Consider the following 18,990-nt stretch of genomic DNA (forward strand, 5'->3'; position numbering starts at 1 on the left):
GTGCATCCAAACCGAAACCTCGCTGCCACCAACTTGAACCGACAGTTTTTATCAACCCTGACATGTCGTTGTCGTTTTAAAAATACCTCTCTCCGGACGACGACGATGATGATGACCTTGATTTCTTCGTATCTTTGATTTTTGCCGACATTGGACATTGATGATGGCAACACACTACAGCGTTGAATAGTTGAACATATGAATTTGCAACACTCTTTTAACAAGCAGCTAATGAGAGTGGGCTGACAGTAGAGGTGAGGAAAAAAAAATAAAATAAAATTTTGTCGAATATGGACATTCACAACTCAAATTGATGCAACCTTTCTAAGGATATTCACAGAATGCAAATCCAATTTTTCATATCATTGGTTTACACAAGATAAAATCTCATATATAATTTGCAAAATATAAACTGTGTGAATCTCATATCAACAAAATCTTTGAATTTAGGTCTAACTATTAAAACATTGATATATTAATGCAGGGTGTGGATTTTATATTAATAAAACTTTTGCATCTATGACTTAGTCTTTCAAAATCTTCATCTTGCCATTAAAATTAAAAAGAAAATGACATTGTTAGTTAAGACTTGAAACTTCATTAAAATAGTACGGAAGAAGGGATTTTATTCGAAAACATGAGCACGAATTTTTTTTTGGATAAATAAAATTAAAAAACAAAAGTTAAAAATGGAAAGCTTAATATGTGGACAGAAAATTGAGTAGAGGACATCCACAGCAAAGATGATATAGACGCAAATCACAATCCCAGCAGACAAATGTTAACTGTTTGCAGAGTAAGATTGGGCGTCAATCATCAATATTCAAATAAACTCAATGGTGCCCACACATCCAGCCCTTCAATGTCTAGATTTCCCCCACGTGGGAGGAGGCTATCATTTAGGTCACCATCCAATCATCATCCGCCACAGGTGATCCGAAGCGTTGCGTTCACGTGTTCAATCACCAATGATACAAAGGAAAGAGAGAGAGAGAAAAAAAGCAAGCCAAGAGATAGACATAATAATTTTAAATATGATACAAAAATATAATATAAAAATAATTTAAAAAATTATATTTATATTTTAAAAAAATTTAATATTTATTTGTCTCGATATAAATTTTAATATGATATAATTCGTATAGTGTATATTTTAATTAATCTAAACATATAATGTGACATAAATAATATATTTAATTTAATTTTATCACATTTAATATTATTAACACATTTAACATATTTTTTATATTTATTTTAATTTAATATAAATATATAAAAGATGATTTTAATTTTTAATTTTTTAATTATGATATTAATTAACTATTTAATATCATATAAAAACTATTTTAAATATTTATGATATTCATTTAATAATCATTATAAAATTATTTTTTATATTAATAATATAAATATAATATAAGTATTAATATTAGTCCTATACATTATTATTTTATTATTTAATCTTTAATAATTTATCATTTTGAATTTAATATTAAAAATTAATATAGTTATGTAGTATAAATTAAATTTAATAAATATATATATAATACATATTAAATGAGTATTAAATTTTTTATTTTTTTAATATGCAAGTTTTTTTTTTATATTTTTAATATGTCAAATTTATTAAATTATAAATGATGAATAATTTATAATTATTTATTATTTTAATTGTGTTCTTATATATATTTATGTTAATCTTGTCTATTCGTATATATTCATATTAGTTATATCTATTCATATATATTTGTATTATTAGTGTTTATTCGTGCATATTTAAACAAATTAATTATATATATATTAATCATATCGTATCATATATAATACGTATATTAAATATATAATATTTGTGTTTAAATTTTAAATATATTTTATAATTCTTATCATATTTATATTTTAATAATTTGTATAGCTATATATATTAAATATAATATGAGACATGATACCAAAACAAAAATTATTAGATCTAGCGGCGGACGATGGAGACGACTCCCACCCAAAGAGCTTATGGAAACGGTCAGGATTTTGCAGAAATAACGCGGGAGAAGATCATAGCGGCATTAATTGAGATTTTGACGATGGATTGGGGACCATCTGATAAAAAGCAACAAAAATTAGACCCTAACCAATTGTGGGCCTCCTACAAAATTTTTATGAACTTTGGCTGCCTGATTTAACTCTTCAGATGTAATTGTTCGCATTAATAACTGCTACATAAGATTACACTTGAATTGTCCTTCTTAATTTAATTAATTTTTGTAAGTTTTCCTCGTCTCATCTTATGTGTAGCTTTAAGCAGGGATCAAACATTCACAGGCACACCTCCTATTTTACGTAAGCAGTCAGTAGTCATGTGAAAGCCATGAAAAGATGTGGAATTATTCATCAAAAACAACATTAATTTCCTCATCACTTCATATTTTCATGAAATGACCCATTAACATGCTTGTTTCCCTCCCACAAATTTTACTCAAATTTGCTCCGTTCTTTCTAAAATTAGGTTATTTTAAGGTCGGATTATTTTATATTTAAATTATTTTTTATTCTAATCATTTTCACACTGGAATTATTTGTTTCAAATCATATAAATTCAAGTTATTGAATTTTAAAATTAAATTAATTAAAACTTAGATCATAATTTAAGTAAGATTTTTAAGTTTGGATTAATTTTATTTTAAATCATTTTCGAGTTTTAATTCTATAAATTTAGATAATTGAATTTTTTTAATCAAATTAAATGGATTAAGTTCGACTTTTAAAGGACTGAACACATTGTTCATATTTAAATTAACTTTTTAAACTTTACCTAGTGTTTATGCTATGTACTTGGGTTTTAAATTTAATTCTCTTGTTAAATGTCGTATTAACTTGATGTCGTATTGCGTTGTTGCATTCGGTGGTTAAGAGAATATTATTTTAACATTATTAAAAAAAAACACCTTTTTTTTAATCAAAATTACAATTGTCATAGAGGAAGATTGAAGAAATGAAAGAGCAGTTGGTTAAAAATATCAATTGTGCATGAAAAAGATTGGAAATTGGTAAAAGTTTGAGATAGCAACATCTTTCAATAAGGTCATAGTTTGGTAATTGGTCACACCAAAAATCAACAGTCAACTGAGCTAAACAGTCCAGGCCCAAAGAATGACGAGTCTGTTTCAATACTGTTGAGATTTCAGAAGGAATTTCAATGTGGATTCTATACTTGAAACAGTCATTAATGCTCTTTCATTGTCCTTTGCTCTCTCTCTCCTTTTTTTCTTGGTTTAAATAGGTTGTTGATAACTAGGAAGTGCCAAGGATTGGAAATTCAACTTCCAAAGTTGGTAAATTTCTTTTCCTTTTTCTTATAGTATTTTGTTTTACTAGTGGCTTGAAATTTGTTTGCTTGTTAAAAAATCTGATGTTCCAATTACTATATTTTTTTGCTTGTTCTCTGCAGATTTGGTGATGAAAAACATTAGAGTTGGCAACATAAGGAGAGAGACATAAGTAAGGGAGCGTCGTTGAGGTGGTAAGGTTTTAATACTTTGTTTGTAAGACCTAAGTTAAAATTTAATTATTAGTAATCTTTCTTAATAAACATCTATAAATTTAATAAATCTGCAGTGTACTCTAACTCTGAAACGGGAAGCCTTCCCTTTCCCTGAAAAGATAAATGTAAGGGAAAGGTTGGCGATTGCATGTAGAAAGCAAATGCTATGGGAACCCATTCATTGAGCTGTAATGATGGGGCGCATGTGGGTAGGACTTAAAACCCAGATACCCCACTTTTCTTTCCTTCCCTCTTGCATGTACAACTATCTGTATTTTAATAAAGTGGAAAGGAAAAGGAGAGAAAACATATAGGATGGTTGAAGAGACAAAATTCTATTAGCAACTTGCTTGTGCTCTCTATCTTCTTCCTCTGATTCTCTGACTGCCCTTTACTTTGCCTGCCAATATCTTTTTAATTGTTCTAACTTCCCCCAGTCCCCACTATTGTTTGTGTTCAAAATGGCAATCCTAAGAAATGTAACTGCAGGTACTTTTCGGGTTTCAACCCTTTTTTCAATACTAATTTACTGTCTTTTTACAATTTACCATCATCAAATTTTAGTGATGAAATTCTATATATAGAAATGCTGAAATCTCAGAGTTAGAAGATGGTAAAAGCACGATACACGCATAATTGCTGTTTTACTGTACTGATATATGTTGTAGTACCATAGCTATATTTTTCTAGGCAACAGAAGAAGTAATTAAAAGAAACGTTGGTAGAAAGTGAAAACAGGGTATAGTCATAGATGTCATGATTAAAACAATGATTAATGGAAAGCTATCAGAAAGAGAGTGTTGTACTGTTAAAAGATGCTCGCTTTGACTGCAGTTTTTAATGAAACTTTACAGTGCGCATGGAATAGCATGAGCAACCAAAAGGATGTCAGAACTTTTTCCCACTAGAAAGAGAACAAAACTATATAAAAACTAAATAAAAATTATCAATTTTTTTCTGATATCTCATGCTTGATGCTTCCAATCTGCAGAAATATACTCTTACACACCCACCAAACTGACCAAAAAGCCTTATCTTTTCCAATCCCACATTACACCTCCTTTCAACTTATGAAATTATATTTTATTGAGCTACCCTTTTTCCTATATTTTACATTATTCAAGTCCTAATACAAAGTATTTATTCTATCATAAAATTATTCCTTTTTCATTCTTCCTATCTATATAAGCATGCCTTTAAACACAATACTGTGTCAATACTGTTTCTCCATTACAGCTCAAGGTTGATGAAATATCTTCCCTTTTAACTCTATATACACAAAAATTTGTTGTGCATTCTTGACTTTTATTTATGCTTTCCTGGATTGCTTTCATGTTTATCTTTTGCTGGATAATTTGTTGAGGCAATTTCGTCAATTTCTTTTTTTTTTTCCTTCACACGGGACAAACTTCAGTTGCAACGACTGACGTTAGCAATGGTTGTTTTGTTCATGATCAAGAATTAAAGAGGACGGTTAGTGCCACTACCAGATTGTACAGAAAGTGATATTAAGCTGAGGTTTGATCCAACTTTATCGTTAAAAGACTTAGAGCACATATTCCTCACTTGTTGGCTTCTTTTGGCAAGCTAACCTGAGTGGCAGCTGGATCTGGATTTGGTATGTACTTTTACTTAATTTTCTATCAACCAAATTTCTGTCAACTATCTTTCACATAAATTTTCTTTCATTCTGTTGATGAACCAACTGCTATAGAACCTTCCAGTTATGTCACGTTTACTCAAAGTCCTTGGCTTATAGGTGTTGAAGTAATTTTATTTTCCTTGGCTCAGAAAAAAATTACATCCATGGATGGCTTGGGATGGAATGGCTCAGAAGTTGTAGGAAACTCAATGCTTGCTTGGAACAGTCAGCGAAATGATATAGAAAACAGTTTCTTAATTTCCAACTCAAATTCTTTCATGTATGGTGGCAAGATGGATCTGCCAGAAGATATCTTCAATCCAATTCAAGAACTCCAAAAAGCTCAGCCATCTCGTGTGAATCCAGATTCAGATATTTTAAGTGAAATGATTCCACAATCAGTTTCTGAACTAGATTCAGTAAACGTTGCCTCAAACTTTAATATGTTGCAGCGTCAAGCAGTAAGGTTTGCTGCAGATACAAGCCTTATGGAATCTACCAATTGGGGAGATGCTTTAACACAAGAGTTGTGCTCTTCCCCTTTGATGAATAGTGCTTATGGTTTAAGCACATCAAATGCTTCAATTTCTGATATTGGCATGGCAGTTCATTCTCAAGTCATTAATGGTTTACGAAATGGAAAGGCTGGTGCTACAACAACAGGCTCTCTTGAGTCTCTTGATTGCTTTCTCTCAGCTACTAATAGCAACTCTGATACGTCAGTTGAAGATGCTGGGATTTCCATGATTTTCTCAGATTGTACGAACATATGGAATTTTGCTGCTAGCAGTGCAGTTTCATCAGAAGAGTCCGAAAACAATGGCTCAAATACAGGAAGCAAAGATTTCAAGTGCCTAATGAATGAGCTTGATGAAACAGTGTCCCAGAGTTCTTCGGATAGGTACATCAATAATGGCAAACTATCACAAACACAGACACAGCCGATTTGTTCAAAGAGAGGCAATGATGATCAGTTCAAAGTTGGTCTAAATTGTAGTTACATCAATCTTCTTCAGACTGACTCTTGTGCTACAGAATGTGGTTTTAGGCTCATTCCTGAGAACCCACCGAAGACAAAGAAAGCCAGATCAGAAAAGCGCCCTAGCTCATCAAACATCAATTTTCAACAGCCAAGTTCGTCAGTGTCTTCTTCTATTGAGGAACCTGATTCTGAGGCCATTGCACAAATGAAAGAGATGATTTATCGAGCTGCAGCCTTCAGGCCTGTGAACTTAGGCTTGGAAGTGGTGGAGAAACCAAAGAGGAAGAACGTGAGATTATCAACTGATCCACAAACTGTGGCTGCAAGGCAAAGGAGGGAGAGGATAAGTGAGAGAATTAGGGTTCTGCAGAGGATGGTTCCTGGTGGGAGCAAGATGGATACAGCATCAATGCTTGATGAGGCTGCAAACTACCTAAAGTTCCTCAGGTCCCAAGTCAAGGCACTAGAAAACCTAGGCCACAAGCTTGACCCAATGAGTTGTCCTCCTACCGACTTGCTTTCTCATCTTTACCATACAATTCCAACAACTCTCTCCCAATGCAAACAGATTTTCCACTCCTAAACCCTAATCATATCCACCACTCACAGGATTGAAAAAACTACTCCAAAACCAATAAAAGAATTCCTAATAACCATATGGTTCCTTTTTCATAATCATCATCATTTCATAATTCCTCAGTAATGATTAACATGCAGAAAAACTTTTCCCCGGCTTAGAGCAAGTACTACTATATTAGAAAACTCATCCAAATCCCTTGATCATCATCATTTTCATCATTACATATATTCTATAATCTGGAGTTAAAAACTCTTGCTAATGATAGATTTCCTGATTATCCCATTATTGTATCCACTACCCAAGAGCATGACGCGAGCCATTCTGTTTGCTCTTTCCACTCCCAAAATCAAGATAATTGGAGTGGAGCAGCAAAATGAAGGGTGGAAATAGCTTAGTTCTTGACAACCTTTTCTTATGAAAAGGCTTAGCAATTATAGCACCTATGATTAAGATCAAGGGCCAGAAAGGAATTATGATCACTTTACTCTTGTTTAATGTATTCTATGTACTTAAAAGCTTTCTTTTTCCTGGAGTTCTTTATGGTGGTTTTTTAATGTGTACTTTGTTTAACTAACCAAAGCAAGAAACATTCTCTAAAAATTTGTGTCCCCAGTCAGTGGTCCTGTCTCCTTGATTCAATCCAAAGCGTGCTCTTGGAAACCATCCCCAATCTAATTGCTTAGCACATGTTTATGCTTCTTTTTTGGCAGGTTCGTTTGTAATATATATGATTATATAATCCCTATATTCATCCAACTAATGATGTTTTCATGATGGTGATGTGGGTTTTTTATAAAATTTTAAATCCTGGTTTTGCTTGGCAGTTTCAGCTTTGTCTTGTAAAGGGTGAAAAGGTGGGTTTTGATTGGATCAAATGGGTCTTTTGTGGTTTGGATGTACATGCTAAATTTAGACCATCTGTTGAGAAAGGAGCCCAGATCTCTGCCTGGGTTTTTTTTTTTTTGTGTCATTCCAGCTGACAACATTTCATAGGTCCAGAAATAACCAATGTGCGTGTGCATAAGAACATCTCAAGTTCAAGTTGGGAGAATTGAATTCGTTTCAGCAGTTATGATTGTTGCTGCTACATTGCTGTGGACAGCGATATTGCCATCAAAGCAGACTAGTGACTCTAGTAGCTCAATCAAGGGAAATGTCATTTTCTTAACTGTGGGAAAGGATAGCTGATCCTCTCTATTGGTCCTCAGTCCTCAATCAAGGTTGGACATGAGGCAGAAAATGTTTTGTCCAATTTCCATGCACAATGGATACTGGTTTCTGTTTGAAACATTTTTTTTTTTTTTGGAAAACAAGGTCCTAAGTTTAGCCACTTTCATTATAAGCAAACTTGAATTACTGGCTTGAGTTTCAATCAATAATTAAAGTGGATTTCATTGTAGTTGGGACTTGCTTCAACTTGCACTATGAGCAAGTTTATTCAAACGTCTGAAACCAGAGCACTATGCACCAAAAATTCGAAACCAAATGAAACTTATCCATGAAATCTAGTGTCACTAGATAATAACTTTCTTGTTAACTTTAAAAAACACTCTTTTTTTGTGAAAAAAAATTTTGGGTAAGGGAGAGTTTTTCATTTTAAAATTAGGACAGACTGTAAATTTTAAAAAAAATTATATTAAATTTACAAAGTATGCGCAAAAGATACTGATAAGAATAAGACTGAAAGCGAAACATAACAAACAAAATATTTTATTATTGCCAACTCAACGAACCCCTTTACTAAAAAAATGCTTTTGAACGGGCCCTCTCCCTGTCCTCCACTTACATTGCAGCCTGATAAGAATAAACCATGTTACGGGCAGGTGGCAACTAGCAAAGCTCTGAACTGAGCTACTTGACCCAACTAGCCTAAAAACTTGGAAACCCTGTGATCCAACGTTTGGTGCTACAGGACAAACGTTGTCCAATCCATATTAAGCCCATTCAGTATTCTCTGGTCTATTTCAATCTGTTGTGAGTCCAATTATGGTTTTAAAAAATTTGTTTCTGAAATAACTTTTTTTTTGTCAAATGATATCTTGTAAATTGAATAATCTGAACGTTCTAATATACAAGTAATATTGAGACTTAATATGATTTCCAAGATTGGTATTTAGAAATTTGTTATCCTCACTCATGATTATATATAAGTATTCTCTATAAAATTCTTTGTATCTTTAATTTAATGAAGTGTTAAATTTTTAGTTGCATTCCAGGATTACTAATATTTTAATCTTGCATCTTATTACAAGAAAATTCAGATACAAGCTAAACGGGAAAGGGAAAGAAAAAAAAAACAGGGAGAGGGAAGTCCGAAGAACAACCTTGGACATGAATTTATTTGCAGTTGCTGATGAAACATCCAATTAACTTTGAGAAGTCACATTCATTTTTCTGTGCCCCAATGCACAAGACACTTCTTTACCTTGCTATGGGAGAGGACTCGGTATCTATATTTATGCTGATTCCTTCTCTTGGACCTCTACTTCTCCTTCCAGGGCCTTCCCTTTTCCGAGCCACCTCTTTTTTCAAACACTCCTTCAATTCCATCACCACTTCGCTCATGGTTGGCCTATCCGTAGAATTGCGAGATGCACATCCCAGTGCTAATTCCACAATTTCCCACGCAGAATTAATCTCGAAATCTCCCCCCAAACTTGGATCAACAATTCTCTTGATCTCCCCTTTAGCAACCAAGGAGCTAACCCATTGACCAATGTGAGTAACCTCATCATGGGATATGTTGATCACTGGCCTGCCTGTAACTATCTCTAAAAGGACAACCCCAAAGCTATAGACATCACTTTTCTCGTTTAACCAGTTGGTGATTTGGTATCTGCATTCCAAGCATGGAAGTTAGTGAGTGCCAAGATTTTTAATTCGAAACTTTGTTTGGTGCCAACAGCGGCTCTATTCCTAGTTCCAGTGACTAATGACAATGTTTCAAATCCTAGTAGCCTTTTCAAGTATTAAAAAAAAAAAAAAACTTTGCTTGTGTTTTCAGTTTGACTTTTTTATTACATTCCTCTGGTGTTTGCGAAGTAAAACATGAGTTGTACTTACTCAGGGTCAAGGTAGCCAGGGGTACCAGCAACAACTGTTGAGATATGACCGCCACCTTCAGCCGGAAAAATCCTGGACAAACCAAAATCAGCTATCTTGGCTTGGAATTTTTCATTTAATAAGATGTTTGCTGATTTCACATCTCTGTGGACTATGGCTGGATTACATCCATAGTGCAGATACTCCAATCCTAGATTTCAAATTCCACAAAATATCAGGTGAGTTATGTTCACCAGAAATTGAAGAGGATTGATAGATGAAAGATTTTTAATTCCTTTTCTCAAACCTTGTGCTGCATCTGTTGCTATGCGAAGCCTTTCTTCCCAACTCATGGTATATGCATTTCTATCTGCATCAACATTAAAACTTAAGTTTGTTCAAGAATTTCAAGTTATATATATATATATATATATATATATATATATATATGAACATTTAGGCTGTGAAATTTTGTACCAAGACATGACAGATGCTGCTTTAAGTTTCCATTAGCCATGTACTCATAGATAAGTCCCATATGGCTGCCTTCGTTGCAGTAACCAACAAGGTCAGTCAGGTTTCCATGATGTACTCTCATAAGAAGCTTGACCTGTAAAATTTAGCCATATTTAAGATAGTAAATGTCAATGAGCTTAAAAGTATTCCAGGGTTATATCATAAATGTGCAGACCTCTGCATGAAACTCCTTATAGCCTTGGGCCGATGATTCAGATAGCATCTTCACAGCTACCTTAGTACTATCCAAGCAGCCAAGGAAAACTGTTCCAAACCCTCCTCTTCCAAGGACTGTCTCAAAGTTGCTGGTAATTTTTAGGACCTCAGCATATGCAAAATGTCGAGTTTTTGACTCCAATGTTCTTCCACTCTTGTTCGCGTTCTCAGCATTCAGTTTTATAACAACTAAAATTATCACCACAACACAAGCTGAATAAGCAGGGATGCATCTAGGATATATCTTCATTTTAGTAAATGAATATGGTGTATCTTTTGTGATATACCTTCTTGTTTTCTCCTTCTAAGGGTCCAGAATGCAGCTAATGCGGTGAAGATGACAAAAACTGTAGCAGTTGTTGCTGCTAGTGGAACAACAAACTTGTTCTTATGCTTCTCCTTCTTCTGGCATGAAGCTGACAGACAAAGGTCTGGATTTTCCCCAACGCTTGTAACAATCAAGGATTAAATCAGTCATATTTGGAACAAAACGAAACAATGCTAGTGTCTCTAATATTACAAATCTCTACATGTGATTTAAATATGCTTGGAAAATCTTCTTTATTTTTTCTCTTAAAAACTAGTATTGGGATTCAAAACAAATGAATAGTAAATGGTAGACCGTTCACCATCTTGAATTGGGATACTGATATGGCTAAGTGACTTAGACAAGAAGATGACCTTAGTAATAGTGATTCATTATTTGATCTTTCCAAGAGTTCAACTGGAAGTGAACCTGAAAGCTTGTTTCCTTCTAAGTTTCTGCAATATGATTGATGCAACATCCATCATTCTTTGATTCTGATAGATTTTCAATTTATAACTAACTCCTAAACAGGATGACTTACAAAATGCTCAAGAATGGCATCTTAGATAGAAAATTAGGCACATCTCCAGTTAAGCTATTGTTTGATAAATCCCTGCAAGAAAAGATTTCAGTCTGTTCAATTTTTATGGTGATAGATTATGATGGTCTCATCCTTAAGAGGTCATGCTTGTTTCGACATAGATATACTTACAGATGCTGCAGCATTGCAAGATTGGATATAGAAGCAGCTATGTTTCCAGACAATTCGCTCGAAGACAAGTTCCTGATTGTATATTTAGGTATGCAAAAAATAGGTATGAATGACACCGAAAGCACCAAGGATATAGAAATTTAACAAAAATACAAGCTTAAACCAGCATGGTTATTTAAAGTCACATGCTTACAAAGATATAATTCTGGGAGGATCAGAGCCCTCATAGCTGCAATTAAGGCCATCCCATGAGTAAGCTTTAGGTGCACAGGGATCTCCTTGCCAGTTTCTCTTCAGTCCATATATTGACTTTATATCCACAATTGGATCAACTATAATTTTTAGTAAATTATGTATAGATGATTAGAATCTTCTATAATAGGACAGATCAAGTTTTCTTCCAAGAAAATTAAAGTCAGTTTGGTAAAACATACCATCTTTTGGGTCTGTTTGTGTCTGTGAGAAATCTTTAACCATAAAAATTTCAAGGGCATTGAGGATTGGCGGATGTGTTGATCTATTAGTTCTTTCCAGCCCAAACTCAATACTGTCTCCACTTACTGGCACTGTGGAATACAATGTATTTGTATATAATTACTCAGGAACAACAGGACCATATAAAAATTCACCATTTTGAGTTACGTTAAATTCTCTGATCTCATTTTCTTTGAGCACTTCAACTTCCGCAAAGTGCATGTACACAAAATATTTTGCTTGAGGATCTGTCGGTTCCCAGTAAAACACGTACGGTTGGCTAGCATTTATAGGTGTATGTGCTGTGCTCATGACAGCAGACCCTGGTAGGTAACCATTGTTTCTACGAGCATCAATAGCAAGCGAGGTGCTTAATGTCTTTCTATTTGGAAAGTTTACAGGCTTCCAGATACGATCATAAACATCATCATTGTACCTAGATGGGACATTTAAGCAATACATAGTAAATGAAACACAGAACTGGCCATGACTTAATCTAACCTTGAAAAAGCATGAAATAAAATGTTCACCTGATAGTTTTATTGGTTATTGAACCTATATCCAATCTTCGGTACAGCTCAAGTGCTTCATATGGAGTTGGATAAGTGGAATTCCTGAAATACCTAAGCTCTAATGTCGACATGAAAGGAGTCCCTAGGCCTTTGTTTATGAGACAGACAGATACGCTATTTGAAGGGGGTACATGCATGATCTCCTTGGTAACGATAGAAGTCTCATTGTCTATTTTAACAGAATCCCAGAAATTTACTCCAAGATGCAGATCAAATTCTGGCGGTTTACTTTGGTCATCATAATTCCCATACATGAAACTGGCTCGAATCAAGTACCTATTGTTTCTGCCTTGTGTAGGTTTTAAGGTGTAACAGTTTCTTACACCTTCAGGGAAACTTCTGACACTATAAAATTGCTGTTCAAGGTTGTTAGCCTGGAATTGTGGTGATATACTCCTGCTTACCCCGGAATCAATGAAGGTTGCATCTGAAATCTACTTTATCCCTGTTGTTGCATCATTGTATGTAGAAGCAGCTGATACCCCACAGTCTATGCTAATGAAGCCTGCAATAGACCGAGACAGAATCATTAACTCATTGGTTAGTGAATGGAGGTAATATTTTCAATATTCAAAGTTGGGATTGAATCGGTCCGGTAGAGGAATGTACCGGATAAAGCCTAAGAACCCTTGCCACTTAATAAAAAAAAAGTTGGGAAGCACAAACCTGATTGATCTTGGGCATGAACCAGGACAGCAAGGACAGAACCACCAATCAGTACACAGAACAAAATATTTAACATCTCCATCACCTTTTCTCAGATTTCTCTGTCCTTGGGAGAAAAAATGAGTCACATCAAGTTCTTATAAATTACATTGTAGCAGTACTATTAAGCGTACAACCAAGTAGCTGAAATAAAAAATTGGACTAGTTTGGTCAACTGGTAGTTTTAAAATGAATGCAATTGTCGATGGAGGTAGAAAAGTGATCCAGCAAATCATCTAATATTCAAAGTAAACACTTGAACAGAAACTATATATTCAAAGTAAACTCTTGGATAATTGTCCACGATCTTTTTCTTCATTTTTTTGTTTCAATTTTCTGATGAACCAAAAACTATTTTATAAGTAATTATGAAGTTCTGCGACTTTTCCAGACAACCACCACCCACTTGAACTTTTATAAGGTTAAAATGCTACTTAATTTGATCGTGAGAGCCGTGAAGGTTGAAGATCGAAAAAGAACTTGTCACCAATTTGCTATATATTATGATTTATTTCTGTTGTGAATAATTTAGAGGAGGACCAAAACGAAAGTAGGAGCTATATGATGGCGTGGCTATTTTACTTATCCATTTATGAAATTTCTTGGGGCAAGTGGGAATTTGTGAGCAAGGAAATCTAGATTATAATATGGGTATTTGCAGCTAATGCTCTTCCAAGATCATGTTAATTTTTTTCTGCCTTTGTCAAGACCAAAAAGCTGTGATTTAATTATCATTTTCATCATACCAATATTCAAATCAGCTCTGTTTTCTGTCAAAAAAATCAGCTCTTCTTTTCTGTCAAAACTTGAAACGCCATGGGTCATGCTCTTTGGGGAGACAACAATATGTAAGGGTGAAAAATACAAATTAAAAAAATCCCCTATGATCTTCTTAAAAGGATACCAACCCCTTAGATTTAAAATACCAACTAAAGGACACTAACCCTTTAGTTTTAAAATACCAACCTTCACCTTTTTTTTTTAATTATATCTTGCAATTGTTTGATTATTAAAGCAATTTTAGTTTTTTTTTCTTTAATGCCATTTTGAAATTGGAGGTGTTGCTTTATGGTGCTTGGGATGAGAGTTCCTGTTTTATTGACTAAGAATGGAATTGATGATTGGGAGTTTTTGGCTTTTATTTTTGGTTTTGATAATTTTGATAAAGTGACTGCAGATTTTGCATATAAATATATTATCTTTTCTTCATTAATTCTAAAACAAACTGATAATTTCTTGCTTTCTAATAATTATTGGGTTGTACTTTATATTCAAAATTAAAGATGCAAAAAACTGAAACTTGTAGGATCAAACAAGGAAACAGACGAAGCAACAAGAACATCCATTAAACTGTGTGACATTAATTGGTTCTAGTAACGATGTTACTATCTCACACTGGGACCAGATCCTGTTCCAATATTCAGAGGAATTAGCTCAATAGATTTTGCTGATCCTGTTTCCTCATTCTTGAACCATGCCATCTGCATATCCAGACATGCTTTCAGATCCATCACTATATTGCTCTTGTTAGGTCTTGTTTTTGGATTGCTTGATACACAAGTCATTCCTAAGTCCACAGCTTTCCATTCAATAATGTTTTGAATATCTCCTCTTTCAAGCATTGGCATCACCCACTTTACCAGGATGTTTTGATTGTTTCTGTGAATGATTTTGCTGATTGCCCTGTTATCATCTCCAAGAGAACAACCCCAAAGCTATAAACATCATTTTTGACAACCCAAAATCTCAAAGTTTGGCATGAAACTGTCCATCCATTAAAATGTTGCTACTACATTTCACGTCTCAATGGATTACAGGTGGCTTAATGCCATCATGAAGATACTCCAAACCTTCATTCAAGAGATCAAGTCAAGTCACATTGACTAAATTAAATTTTGAAACAGAAAAATATAATGTGTCCTTGTTTGCCTTGTTTGTCGTGTTCAAAAATGAAAAATAAGGAGAAAGAAAAGGGGGAAATATAAAGCTGAACATTTCTCACCTTGTGCTGAATCTATTGCTATTTTAAGTCTTTGTTCCCACCAGAGAGTTTCTGTTTCTGTCTGGAAAAAAAATGGACAGAAATAAACTCGTAGCTTAATACATTAATTCATGCAACTACTTTTGAGAAATAATATTTTAAAATTTTGAAATTTAATTTTAACATTTATAATTTTTTTATTCTCAAATTAAGACATCTTTTGTAAAAAAAAAAAAAAAAAAACAGATATTTGGTGTTTATATAATGATGTCTCTTCTATCTTATTACATTTTTTAACAAAATATGGGGAAGATTGCAATAGATACCTTTTAAATGCCATTCTAAATTTTCATTTGCTATATCTCTTATATAAATATATAAAAGTTAAAACCTCTAATAAAAAAAATAATTTGATGTGATAATTTATATTTTTGACATATGTACAATCTAAAAAATTGACATATATTTTTTAATAAATGTATTTCAATAATTCAAAAAAACTAAATTAATAAATTTATTTTTATTTGTCTTAAATTATTCTCAATTAAATTGACAAAGAAGGTAATAAAAGTTTAATTGCCATCGTTAATATCTTATATAAATATATAAAAATCAAAACCTCTAATAAAAAGAAAATAATCTGATATGGATAATCTATAATTTTTGACATGTGGACAATCTAAAAAAATTGTTATATGTTCTCTACCAAATACATTTTAATAATTAAAAAAACTAAATTAAATAAATTTATTTTTATTTGTCTTAAATCATTTTCAATTAAATTGATAAAGAAGGAAATAAAAGTTTAATTGACATCATTAATATATTGAGTAATTTTGTTAAGACATTTTTCAATTATAAATATTCAACTTTGAATTACATTTGTGAAAAAAATATTAATTTTTCATTATCCAATTCGACTTTTTGAGATATGAATAGTTTTTCATTGTCAATCCATCGTTTTTTATATTGACTTTCCGACTAATGAATGTAACTTTGGTATTTAATAAGGTAATCTATGAGTCTAAATAGATATATAAAACATTTAGTATCAAGAATTTAAATAAAAATAAAAGTTTAATTATTTTTAAACAAATTTTACAGTATATAATATGTAGGTGTCTTTTTTTAAGAATCCTATTAAAGGTGATTAATTACCATACAAAATATCTTAATTTGAAAACATAATTTACTCATAATCAAAATAAAAGCTGAAAACAAGCTAATAATTAAATAACCTATTATAATTGATTTGCATAAATTACTCCAAAATTTTTGGAAGCTTCCTTATTATAAATAAAGAATCATCTTATACTAAGATTGTTCAAAGGTTCTCAAAATGTATATGTTGAGTTGTGATTAGGTAAATCTCTATTAAAAAAATTTCATTGAATCTTTTACACAGGAACCGATGATTTTTATATTTAGTTATTTTTAGTTTGATCTAGTTTTTAGATCACTGTTAACAATAAAAATGTATTGTTTTTACTTTAGGTATTATTTCTCTTTTGTTTACTTTTCAACTAATAAATGTTTTTACTTTATCATATTTGGTATTATTTCTTTTTTGTTTATATTTTATACACATTCAATTAAACTCCATTTATAATTTATTCATTCTTAATGATCTTAAGTTATTTACATTTTTATTAGCTTGAATTTCATACCGGCATGAATCTCTCTTTAATTTCAAAATATTGAGTCTAAAATTTTTATAATATAACAAGATAAAAATCTCACATTCTATGAAATTGGAAAGTAGACATAAAGTTTTTTTATTTTCGCTTTATGATTTTGGCTTTCATTTGTAAATTTTTCAAATACCATGTTTATTTATGTTTAACATATGTGATTTTATTTTATTATATATATTTTGTTTAATTTGTCTTACATGAATCAATATCATAATTTTTTTGGTACAACAGCATAATTTTTAAATTAAGATGTTAATTGCTTTCACTTATGCCATGAATGGATGCCTTTTGTTAACAATTTTATCATGGTCAATTATTTGCTCATGGTTAATTCAATTACTATTGAACAAAAAGAATTAAATAAAAAATATGTAAAGTGTTTAACGTGTATTTTTTAATATATGCATCATTGTTTGATGATTTAAAAAATTTAAAAATAATAACTCAAATAATTTTCTATTTAATATCCAACGTGATACATAATATAGAATTAAATCAATTTTATTATAATGAAAATTGTTAAAAGACAAAAGTAACTCTTTATTTTCAATTTTATGATATATAACAAGATAAGTTGTACAAGTTTTAAGCAAAGTGACATACTTATTTTCACAAAATAATTCAAAAACATTGATTTAATATAATTTTATATTTAAAATTTTAGCATGCACTTTCTTTTTTTTTTTTACAATATTTTTATTCTAATGTTTATATTTCAATTCATACAATTGCATATACTAAAAATATATTGCCAAATAAGTGTTCAAAACAATTCCTTTTTCTTATCCAGTTAAATTATATTAAATTTGTTAAAATTTTAAGTTATAATATCTCCAAAAAATGTCAATAAAGAATTGTATCTAAAAAATATTTTGGACAACTTTTCTAATTTTGAAGAAAACAATGAAACCTTAAAATAAATAATTGATTTTCATTTCCAATTATTTTTTTCTTATAATCGTTCGTTGATTCGAAACATTTCAACAATTTTTTTAATTAGATCAATTAAATACTAATTTTGATTGAAAGTTTACTAATCAAATAAATATGGTATTTGTTTTTATACAAAACAATTGTTTCACTTTAATTTCTTTTGAAAATTTATGTGTTGTACTTTTAGGGATAAAAAGTATGATAATTCAATTGCATCTATTAAATTATAAAATTATAATTAAGATGAGATAAGTATAAATATTAAATTACTAATTTATAGCTACAAATAGATTAAGTTCTCCTAAGTATACCGTTATATATATATATATATATATATATGTATGTATATACATGTATGAGAGGGATCAAGTTACATCAAAAAAGTTTTACACTATTTTATATTTTTTTTAATAATTAATTTTAATAAATTTAAACGATGAGAGAGATAAGTCAAAAAAATGATTTAATCTCATAATCTTCGGATGTATTGAAATTAATACTTAACAAAAAGTGTAAAATTAAAGAATTTTATTTTAGTGTAAGTTGATTCCTCTTCATATACATATATATATATATATATTTACATATATATACATATATATACATATATGTATATATATATATATATACTAATATTACAAAATGAGATTTCTAACATTATATATTATTATAAAAATATAATTTTTTTATCAAAATTATAAATATATTATTTTTTAAAATAAATTTTTATTTTTTTAATAAATAATCCTTAATTCATAGATAAGCTCCATATTTGTGCCGTCATTGCAGTACCCAATTAGAGAAGTCGAGTTTTTGTAATGGATTGTCATTAGAAGTGTGGCCTGTGATTTGGAATGAGATAGCTGATTTTAATTCAAGGGACCAACTGCAAGTTATTAAATGACGTTTTCAAGCAAATATTCTTTATACACTTTTTGGTGGGAAAATTTTTTTTGGTTTAATCCTTAATGCGTTAAAACTTTTGGACATAACTTACCCCAGCCTGGAACTGTTCAGGCCCTTGATTTTATGGTTCCGAAAGCATCTTATGGGATTTAAATTATGGTTCAAATCGTATTGATTTTTATCACATTTATAG

General features: G+C 31.3%; 2 protein-coding genes across 2 annotated transcripts; one reads left to right on the top strand and one right to left on the bottom strand.

The window, feature by feature from the left end:
* The first annotated feature begins 4,988 nt into the window (after window positions 1-4,988).
* Window positions 4,989-6,834, top strand: LOC111281021 (transcription factor bHLH87). The gene is given in 3 exon segments (XM_022868580.2): window positions 4,989-5,153; window positions 5,327-6,665; window positions 6,668-6,834. Coding segments are annotated over 2 exon segments (1,431 nt in total). The 5' UTR covers window positions 4,989-5,153; window positions 5,327-5,341; the 3' UTR covers window positions 6,775-6,834.
* Window positions 6,835-8,948: 2,114 nt separating this feature from the next.
* LOC111280887 (putative leucine-rich repeat receptor-like protein kinase At2g19210) lies at window positions 8,949-13,347 on the bottom strand. The gene is given in 13 exon segments (XM_089757014.1): window positions 8,949-9,575; window positions 9,803-9,992; window positions 10,089-10,151; window positions 10,265-10,391; window positions 10,473-10,702; window positions 10,801-10,961; window positions 11,195-11,275; window positions 11,362-11,433; window positions 11,533-11,604; window positions 11,726-11,864; window positions 11,967-12,442; window positions 12,537-13,083; window positions 13,245-13,347. Coding segments are annotated over 13 exon segments (2,655 nt in total). The 5' UTR covers window positions 13,327-13,347; the 3' UTR covers window positions 8,949-9,160.
* Window positions 13,348-18,990: the final 5,643 nt, after the last annotated feature.

The sequence above is a fragment of the Durio zibethinus genome, chromosome 28, assembly GCF_047325235.1.
Source record: "Durio zibethinus cultivar Kanyao isolate XHJ-2024 chromosome 28, ASM4732523v1, whole genome shotgun sequence".
Taxonomy (NCBI): domain Eukaryota; kingdom Viridiplantae; phylum Streptophyta; class Magnoliopsida; order Malvales; family Malvaceae; genus Durio; species Durio zibethinus.